Source organism: Papaver somniferum, chromosome 6 (assembly GCF_003573695.1).
Source record: "Papaver somniferum cultivar HN1 chromosome 6, ASM357369v1, whole genome shotgun sequence".
In the NCBI taxonomy this organism is placed as follows: domain Eukaryota; kingdom Viridiplantae; phylum Streptophyta; class Magnoliopsida; order Ranunculales; family Papaveraceae; genus Papaver; species Papaver somniferum.
The window spans coordinates 39,124,339-39,134,456 of record NC_039363.1 but is presented as its reverse complement, the minus strand read 5'-3'; the positions used below and the strand labels follow the sequence as shown (position 1 = coordinate 39,134,456).

The 10,118-nt window shown below is 34.7% G+C and overlaps 1 protein-coding gene across 2 annotated transcripts; it reads right to left on the bottom strand.

Moving 5' to 3' along the window:
* Positions 1–6,274: 6,274 nt before the first annotated feature.
* Positions 6,275–9,640, bottom strand: LOC113287354 (60S ribosomal protein L18a-like protein). 2 transcript variants are annotated; one of them, XM_026536089.1, is made up of 4 exons: positions 9,306–9,640; positions 8,321–8,387; positions 7,291–7,405; positions 6,275–6,642 (listed from the first exon to the last, which is right to left on the bottom strand). In XM_026536089.1, the coding sequence occupies exons 1-4, from the start codon at positions 9,484–9,486 to the stop codon at positions 6,583–6,585; spliced, it is 423 nt and encodes a 140-aa protein (XP_026391874.1). In that variant the 5' UTR covers positions 9,487–9,640; the 3' UTR covers positions 6,275–6,582. The 2 variants fall into 2 exon arrangements, with proteins under 2 accessions (XP_026391874.1, XP_026391873.1); XM_026536088.1 differs by having other exon boundaries at positions 8,321–8,396; positions 9,306–9,633.
* Between the last annotated feature and the right edge of the window lie 478 nt (positions 9,641–10,118).

Here is a 10,118-nt window from a genome sequence, read left to right as displayed (position 1 = left end):
GCCCCTAAAAATGCTAGGTTTTGTATCTCAATTTCCCAATGTTTTTATTGTTGACCCAATGGACATAGCGGGAGGACTTGTTATGGCATGGGTAGATGGTTTTAATTTTGAAATAAGGCATTTTATTTTTTTTAATATGATAAATGTCCTAGTTAAAACCAATTTCTGTGAAAAATAATGGTTGTTAACAGGTTTTTATGGATCTCCCTGTAAACCATCCAAATTAGACTCATGGAAATTCCTGGAAAAAATTGTTAATAGAGTAAACTACAATAGAATAGCATGGATGACTATAGGTGATTGGAACCAAATCCTGAGTGAGGAAGATAAGCAAGGAGGTGCACCATTTATTGAAAGTGAAGTTGAACCTTTCAAGAGGCTCGTTGTGAGATCGGTACTAGAGGATTTTGGCTACCAAGGAGAAAAATTTACTTGGAATAGCTATAGAGAGGGTTCTAAAAATATCGAAGGAAGATTGGATAAGGCATTTATCAATGTTGAATGGAAAAATAAATTCAGAGATTCCTCTCTTAATGCCTTGATCCCAGTAAGATCAGACCATTGTCCATTGTTGTTGAACATGGAAGGAAAAATTACAAACAACTCCACTTCCTCTTTCAAGTTTTTTGATACCTGGTTGAAAGAGAAATCTTGTTTATACTTAATTAACTCATTTTGGAATCTGGATCTTTCAGATCCAACAGATTCAATGATTTTTTATCTGCAAAATCTAGGAAACCAACTAATCTTTTGGAGAAAAAAATGTTTGTGGCTTACCTACTAAGAAAATTAAAAAGTTGTTGTCTGAACTTGAAAAACTTAATAAACAAAAGGTGAACAGAAACATTCAACAGAAAATAAATTCAAAAATGTTAAGGAGGAGCGTTCCGCTGACAGGCTCCTATTTTACAAGTTTTGACTGGATAGTGATAGTCGTTGGATGCTGACATAAACACGGCTAAGATCTGTCTATCTAAATTCGGGTTTTTCAAATACCTTCAATGAAATAGATGGTCCATTTTTCATTTCTCCTATTTTCTCTTTTATAACTCGGGGTTCTTTTTAATATGATCTCTAGGATCAGAGGACTTGCGATGTAGATTGATTATTTCAAATCCATTATGGATGTAGGGTTGTTTGTACATCATAAAATGGTGTACGTACGGGGAACACATGCGCCTCAAAATAAAAAATGGCTTACTAAAGAAGCCCAACTGGGTTTATTAAGGAAACCCAATGGCTTATTAAGGAAATCAAAACTGGCTTATTAAAGAAGCCCAACTGGGTTTATTAAGAAAACCCAAACTGGCTTATCAAAGAAGCCCAACTGGGTTTATTAAGGAAACCCAGTGGTTTATTAAGGAAACAAAACTAGCTTATTAAAGAGGCCAACTGGGTTTATTAAGGAAACCCAGTGGTTTATTAAGAAAACCAAACCTGGCTTATTAAAGAGGCCTAACTGGGTTTATTAAGGAAACCCAGTGGTTTATTAAGGAAACCAAAACTGGCTTATTAAAGAAGCCCGACTGGGTTTATTAAGGAAACCCAGTGGTTCATTAAGGAAACCAAAACTGGATTATTAAAGAAGCCCGACAGGGTTTATTAAGGAAACCAAAACTGGCTTATTAAAGAAGCTCAATCGGACTTATTAAGGAAGCCCGGTGGTTTACTAAAGAAACCAACTCTGCCTTATTATGGAAGCCCGGTTGGGCTTATTGTTGAGGCCCACTGGTTTATTATGGAAACCAGTTTGAGATAAATTCAAATCTCAAGAGATAAATATGGATGTTTTGAGATACAATGAATCTGGAGAAGATATATTTGAATCTCTCAAGATCTATCCAGATCTATAAAAAAAAGATATAAATCTTCTTGGATAAAAGCAAATCTTGACAAGATGGACATGGATCTTTCAAGATGTACACAAATATGATGAAGATAAGCATGAATCTTCCAAGATATATAAAAATGTTGTGACCATGTGGTTATTTAAGATAGCTACAAATTGTATGGGATAAGGATAAATCTAGGTGGTTATTTGGGATAACCACAAATCATAACAACTAGATTTGGTTTATGCCTATAAATAAAGGTTAAAAACCAACTCAAAAGGTAGACAATCACAATGCCTTTTCTCCTCTGAAAAACCTGTCTAGAACTCTCTATGACTTAAACATCGGAGTGTCTTTGTAGGTACCCCCCTCATCTTTCATCTACAGTTCTGGAGAAATAAAGCAACGGTGGAGATTCGATCTACATACGCATATCTCGAAGATTGTTGGGGTGATTAATTTTGCACCAACAAGGGTGACGTTTGATCAATCATCAAGATTTGGTTTGGAAAAACCCTTGAAAATGATTATTTAATCAGTAACTATTGTTGAGTAAGATTAGAGATTGATTTGATGGATTGTTCATTCAAAACAAATTGAGTAACTATCGATGAAAATTGGTTTTGTTATACCATACTGTAACTTTGACCCTAATTTTTCTCCTTGAGCAAAATTCTCATTTGATTAAAAATTATCAAACTAGAATATGGAGAGGACAACCACAAATTAAAATTTTGTGTTTTGAATTCAGCAGTGGATGAATAATTTGTGTTTCTTTCATTTATCAAAAGATAACATGTAAAACCTAGGTTCTTATGTTCAGCAAGTGATTTTTGAAATGAGTAAAAACGTGAAAAAAAATTTACAAAAATAATGATTTATCTCTTAATTTTTATATCCGAACGAATCATAAACAAAAGTACGCGAATATCGATTTTCCATGGATAGTGAGGAAGAAGCATTGAAGATGTTTCATGGGAGAGAGGAGATAGAGAGTCAGATAAAAGACTTTTGATTTCATCATTGATATCGGGTAACCCATATTTCCCGGATTTTTTTGGAAAAATTTATACCGTCTTTGTTTCTTCATCGAACGATTGATATGACCCTGTTTAAACTTGTAAAATAGGAGGTTGTCAACGGATCGCTCCTCGATGTTAAGTCTTAAAAAGTTATACGACACAGAAGAGGAAATTGCTAAAAAAACTCTCTAGAGACAATATAGTCAATCTAGGAGAAATTAAAAACAGTAAAAAGAAGGAAAATAAATAAGATAAACTGCTTGTTAAATGTTGATTCGAAAGAAATAAAATACAAAAAGGAAATAGCTCAGGAATTGAAAGACTACTTTCAATACCTTTTTACCGCAACGCCTACAACGAATGATGAAACCATTTACTCTCGTCTTTCAGTAGGACTGACTGAATTAGATAACACTTCTTTAATGGATTTTACCTCGCATGAGAAGATTTGAGAGGTAGTAAGGAATACGAAACCTAACAAATCCCCGGGACCATATGGGTTTCCAGTGTGCTTCTTCAAGCATAACTGGTCTCTGGTACACAACCAACTGGTAGGGCTAATTCAATATTTTTGGCTAACAAAAAAACTTAATCACGAACTCAACAAAACTTTTTTTATTCTTAATTCCAAAATGTAAAGAACCAAAAACACCTTCTGATTTTAGACCGACTGGGTTGTGTAACATCCGGTAATCTCAAAATTGTTAGCTAACAAAATGAAAGTTTTGCTAGATAAACTGATTTCTCCTTTTCAAACGGCTTTTTTTATCTAACAGACAGGTTTCTGATAATGTCGTAGTAGCCCGTGAACTTATTTCTATAATGAATCGCAAAAAAAATCAAAAGTTGGGGGTTTGGGTGTAAAAATTGACATGTCAAAATTTTTCGACAGGGTCAGTTAGGAGTCTGAGTTTTTGTAAGGAGTGGTGCCAATTAATTGAAAAAGGCATTTCAACTGCATCAATTGAAGTATTGTTAAATGGAAATGCATGGGAGTTCTTCAAGCCAACAAAGGGATTAAGACGTGGGGATCCATTATCCCCTTCTCGTTCCTTATTTTTATGGAAGTTTTTTCGAGATTTTTAATTGCAAAAAAAGACACAAAAGAGATTCAGGGTCTAAAAATAACTCGCTGATTTCACATTTGTTTTTTTAAGGATGATTGTCTGATTTTTACAAGTGAGAATCTACAGAATTGTAAAAAAATTTCGAATGTTTTACAAGAATTTAATTTTGTCCCAGGACAAATGGTAAACTTCGAAAAGCCAGGGTTATTTTTCTCTAAGAAAATCCATCACAAACTCAAAAGAATGATGTCTAAACTTTTAAAAATAAAGAAGATTGATATTAAAGACTCCTACTTAGGAGTTTCCCTTTTCATTGATAAATCAAAACTTAAACCTTTGATTTCATTGTAAGCAGAATGGAAGAGAGGGTGAAAGGTCCGAAAAGTAGGATATTAAATCAACCGAGCAAGCTGATTCTTAATAAATCAGTTCTCTCCAGCTTACATGTTTATCAAATGGATGTTTTTAAGCTTCCCAAAAAAAATGACAGCTAAAATTGATGTTGTCTAGAAAGATTTCTAGTGGGGCAAGGAAACAAATATCAATGGTCACTATATAAAGTCTTGGAAATTCATGTGCAAACCCGTAATCATGAGAGGTTTAGACTTTAGAGATGCTGATAAAATAAATCATCCAATGATGGCTAGAATTTCATGGAGAAACATCTCTGAACCATATTCTTGGAATTAAGATGTTCAAAAAATATTTTTTACCTGAAAAAAATATACTCACTCCTCTTGGATATGGAAGTGTGTTTTGCCGGCAATAAATCTGATCCATAAATACCTATGTTGGGAAGTAGGAGATGGAAATTCCAACATAGGTATTACTTTGGATCATTTGTGTTCTGAAAAGAACAATATGTTAACACTTGTATCAGATCTGATTAATCCTGGTACAAATAAGTGGAATCCAGAATTAATCACGATTTCTTTCCCTCATATAATTTCTCAGTCTATCTTAAATATCAAACTATATGGAGATAGGAATGATACCTTAGAACATGATAGACCTAGATGGAAACTAACTAGGAATGACATGTTTACAGTTAAATCCTTGTATGACAGATTATGTGGAATTCAAAATGTAGAGACTGAAAAAGAAGTATTATGGAGAGAAAAAAATCTGGAAAGATGAAATGCCACAAAGGATAAAACTATTCCTATGGAAATCTTAAATGATGCTTTACTTTTCCTCAGATTCTTAGCAGATACATGCATGATGTAGATAACAATTGCATTTTCAGTAACAATGGTAATGAATCGTTATAACACTTATTTTTTTGAATGTTGGTATGCTAAATCATATGGATGTTACCGCCTTGTGATGATTGGAATAACAATAATGTTGTAGCTACTTCTATCAAAGAGCATTATGATCTGTGGCAGGAAGCAGGGAAAAATGTAACTGAAATATGTGCAACCAAGTGTTGGTTCATATGGAAAGAGAGATGCAACAGGATTTTTGAAGAAAATAATACTTCTTCTCTGCAAACTTCAATTATAATTCAAAGACATTTGAACTACAGATGCAAGACTAACAGGGATATGAATCATATCTTAAGTAGCAATGCCATAATCTCAAGACCTAACATTCCTTGGAAATGCCCAGATTTACATTGTTTTAAACTAAACTATGATGCTTCTTGGGTTTCTGAAACAATGAATGTTGGATATGGACTGATTTTACGAAATCATGCAGGTGATGGAAGAGGAAAGTCAGGAATACTCACAGCTTTAAGTGCAGAAAAAGCTGAAGCGGTAGCTCTTCTGCAGGGAGCTAAATGAGCAAGGGAGGAAGGAAGGGAACATTTCTGGATTGAAGGGGGTTGTGAAAGAATGGTGAGATCCATTGAAGGAAAAGACACAATGATGGACTGGAGAAATCAAAGGATAGTGAAGGAAGCCATGAAGATTCGGGCAGGATGCAACAATTTTTTGGGGTTCAAATTCATCCATAGAACTGACAATTCTGTGGCTGACAAGCTAGCGGTGGAAGCAAGGAAATCTTCTGTTTTTAACTCCTGGAAAGAAAAATTACCAGCTTTTTTACATAGGTTAATTGTAATAGATAAAAATAGTAATCATTTTGAAGGTGCAGTAATACCAGTTTGTTGTCCAAAGCTCATACCATGGTCTGTCATGACATGACACCATTGAAGGTAGTAGTAATACTAGTTTGTTGTCCAAAACTCATAACATGGTCTGTCCTGACATGATACCAGGTTTACTTGTTGGTTTGGCAATTCACCTTTATTCTCAAAAAAAAAAAAAAAACTGTCCCAAGAATTATTCAGGTATTCTAGGAGGGATTTATACCAGTCAGTAATAATAATAATAAAAAAAGGAGAACATAATAAATACCCTGGGTGTTGATGGGCCTTCACAAATACACGGGAGTATACTACACAGTTACATTCACTTTTAATTCTAGGAACTAGATTCCTATTGTATCCATTTTGAGAAACTGTTCAAATTGCAAATCACTGAACTGAACACAGCCATGCCGAACACATGCAAATGATGATAATTGAAGATATTATAAAGATCCTCAAATGTTTACAAGAGATACACAAGGTCAAACATAAGCCTGATATATTCATTAGGTGCTGTGATACTACATACATTCCTCTGGGTGTACAAAAAACATATTCTCAAGGCATCACCATATATGAGTCCCCTTCGTAACGCCGACTGGAACAACAATTAGAGAAATAATCGCCTGTCAATGAGAAGAGACAAGAAATCTGGATCAGCACGGGAAAAAGGAAATGAAGGCAGGCATCAAGCGGCGACCAAAGGCTATGAAGTGTAAACCTGTGTCTTTTATTTGTACTAATAACATAAAGGGTAAATCTGTATTTGGTAGTGAACTTAAATATGAGTGAGTTGATATTAGAGGTAGGGGCTTTGTATACCATGAGCTGCTTTGTAACAGTAATTCCCAGGCAGTAAAAAAAAACAATACCAGCAGATAGTGATCAACAAGCACAGACACTAATCAGTGTTAATGTTGAGAATTAGCGCGGAAGTCCAGTCATCAGCTCGTTGCACAATTCCAGGCGCAATTAGAAATGAGAACATTAAGCCTTTTGTTGATTTGCCTAACCTCATTACCCTTGGGCCTTAATATGCAAAGTTTGCTATATTCCTAAAACATCCTAGTCTACCCCATTATCCAAGTTTAATATGCATATAATTTTTGTTTTTATGATTTACCGTTTCTTGCAATCATTAATACTGTTATTATAAATCAGGAAGCAAAATCAAAAACAAGAATCTTGCAATATGATAACATAAGATGACGCAAATTTAAACTAATTAAGTAGTTGAAGATAAATTCTTAGAAGAGCAGATTATGGATGCTTACAGCTATTAGGCATGCAACAAATCCTGGCTTCTCCCTGTAATCTAAGCGAGAACACAATAGAATGATAGATCCAGCGTACCAAGGAATAGCAGCGAAGAAAAATCCCGTTATGAACCTTCCAAGCACACGGAAAACTGTCAGTAACTGGAACCAATAGGCAACTGTTCATTATGGGCATTGATGACATGTCATCCAAGTACAGATTTGATACTTATAGAAAACCAAACCACAACAAAAAATTCAACCTTGGAAATGTGGAGGCATTTATAAGCAAATAACGAGCAAATCTAAAAATTATAACATTAGTCTTGTGAGTCTATGACACTTGGCCACAATGATGGACAAAATAATAGTATTCCTAACACAGAAAACAACTTAATAGTAAAGTGCCCATGGTCAACTCACAGCTGAAATGTTTGAAATCCTGCCAATATCCTTTTCTTTTATTGCACTTAAAATACATTGTACTGGTATTCATCGTGTTGAACTTAACAAGTACCAGTTCAATGTGGTTTTCTTATTACAAAAACCTGAGAGGAAATCACACTCGAGTCTGCTTTACCAGTTCCCTGTTGGTGTCAAGGGACTTACTCTAGTGCTTGTTCAACCACGTCACTTGTGCTGGCGTCAGACCCAGTAATCAAGAACTCTTGATTTTAAGTTTTTCTCCTCCAAGGATATATATATTATATAAAAAAAAGTCACCATTAAGAAAAGGTTTAGTGGGTTAACTCAGACCATCTTGATACCCATGATTCACCACCAAAGAACAAAACTTCCTCCACTGTTTCCTATGAGCATTTCAAATTTAACAACTTGGGCTTGTATGCAAATTCTTATAGTTACTCCACCTAACCAGCTTTCTCAATGTTTAAAATTTTCAACCCCTTAAGCTCATGTGAGTTAATGTAAAAAATAAATAAATTATATCACAAAATCATAACGAAATAAGTTGTATCCTGTTTTCAGCTCTCATCTTTGTGGCAATGGACTGCGGGGAATGAAAATATCAAAAATGATGTGAACTTACAAGAACCAGCCAATGCCAAGACCACAACATGGAAGACGGCGCTCCCTTATAGGTCTTCCTTCAACAACTGCATACACTTGACACCATTAGAACATAATGTTAAAACAGATGATAACCACATACGCACACTTTCCAAGTATAGAGCTCTAAAATAACATTCATTTTGAATAATGTTCTTGTAAGAAGTATATTTCACTTTATAGTGAAAACTAGACGATGTCTATTGTGATTTGATCATTTGTATAATCCCCTTTCTGGGTGCAGAAGAACAAGAAATATATCTAAATTATCCTAAAAGCAGAGTGCAGTTTGACACATTTTCTCGAAATTATCTCATGTGATTGAGGTATTTGTATAACAACATTCTACAATAGCAAATTTGTCTAATAAGATTTCTTAATGTAGTCTATGGCTGGACACCGACATCGACAAACTCTCCCTCGCCTGATCTTGCTCGCTCACTCATAGGCACAAAATTCAAAAATGCAGACCTTTTACATGTAAAAAGAGGCTATCACCTCATCTGTGTTTTTGATAAGTAACTGGAACAATTCCACATTTATAGAGTAAACTAATTTGTGTCGCCATTCCGGAAAACAACCCCTTTTTCCAATATCAATTCGCTAATTGTTAAGATTTTCTAGTAAACGGCTAGATATGACAATTAACCTATGGCTGCGTGAATCGAACCAAAAACGGAAGCTAGATATTTTCTAACAGAAAGACCTCCCCAAAAGACTAGAATAACAAAACAGGGTCTAGGAATTTGTTTTCAAAGAATACAAATATTATCCCAAAAAAATGAAGCGTATTGGTTGCTTGAAAAAACCAAATAAAAGTTGGGATATTTCAATCACAACTGAAGCCTAAAATTCTCTTAAGCAGCTACAAAAGAGATCCAACCAAATCAAAATAAGTAGGAATAAAATTTTCAGGAAAAAAAAAGAAATCTAGGGTTATATTAATTGAAGTTATATTATCATACCTGGAATAGCTTGGTAGCCATGTGTGTAATAAGGAGGAGCGGTGGGGACATAGGATTCGGAAGGAGCAGAAGGAGCATATCCAGACGGAGGAACAGGTTGTGGGAAACCAATTGAAGGAACTGGATAACCAGGTACCCCTTGAAATGTTCCGTAATGTTTCCTTTCTCCTCCTTCACTCATCTTTTCTTCTTCTTTTTTAAAATTAAAAGTTACAGAATGATGATCGGAGAAACAAAAAGGAAATTGTGTCTTTCTTTTCTGTTTCTCTCTCTCTGTTTCTGGCACCAGGCTTTTCCTTGTCTAAGCTGTCAAAGGTCTGATCCGCTGTCAAATTAGTCACTCATTTTACGCGGTATACGTAACAATTAACTTGCACGTTTCATGAACGGGCGGTTTCAGATTTTTGCCACCCCGTCTCTGTTCTGCTTTTCTCTGCCGAAAGAGTGGGCTATTCAATTTTCCAAGCTATTGGATACCGAAAATGATTTGTTACCCTGGAGAATATTACCATCAAGACCTGAAAGTTAGTCAAACAATCACAATAAAAATGATTTCCCTTAAATAGAATAATATATATAATATCATAACCGATGAATTACCGTCCTACTCAAATAATATTTAAACGGATGAGTTTCCGCCTTACTATATTAATAAGCAATAATATTAAAACGGATGAATTACCGCCCTACTAATGAAATAGATATAATAATATTAAAACGGATGACTTATCGCCCTATTATAATGATATTGTCGACGGATGAATTACCGCCTTACATAACTTAGCTAAGAGTCGTGGTGAAAACACAGACATA

Excerpts from the sequence above, each read along its gene's own strand:
- LOC113287354 (XM_026536088.1), bottom strand. The coding sequence starts at position 9,486 with ATGAGTGAAGGAGGAGAAAGGAAACATTACGGAACATTTCAAGGGGTA. Across the intron at positions 8,397-9,305 it reads TGGCTACCAAGCTATTCCAG|TGTATGCAGTTGTTGAAGGA; the intron begins GTATGATAATAT and ends AATGGTGTCAAG. Across the intron at positions 6,643-7,290 it reads TTGTTGCATGCCTAATAGCT|GCGATTATTTCTCTAATTGT; the intron begins GTAAGCATCCAT and ends TCTCATTGACAG.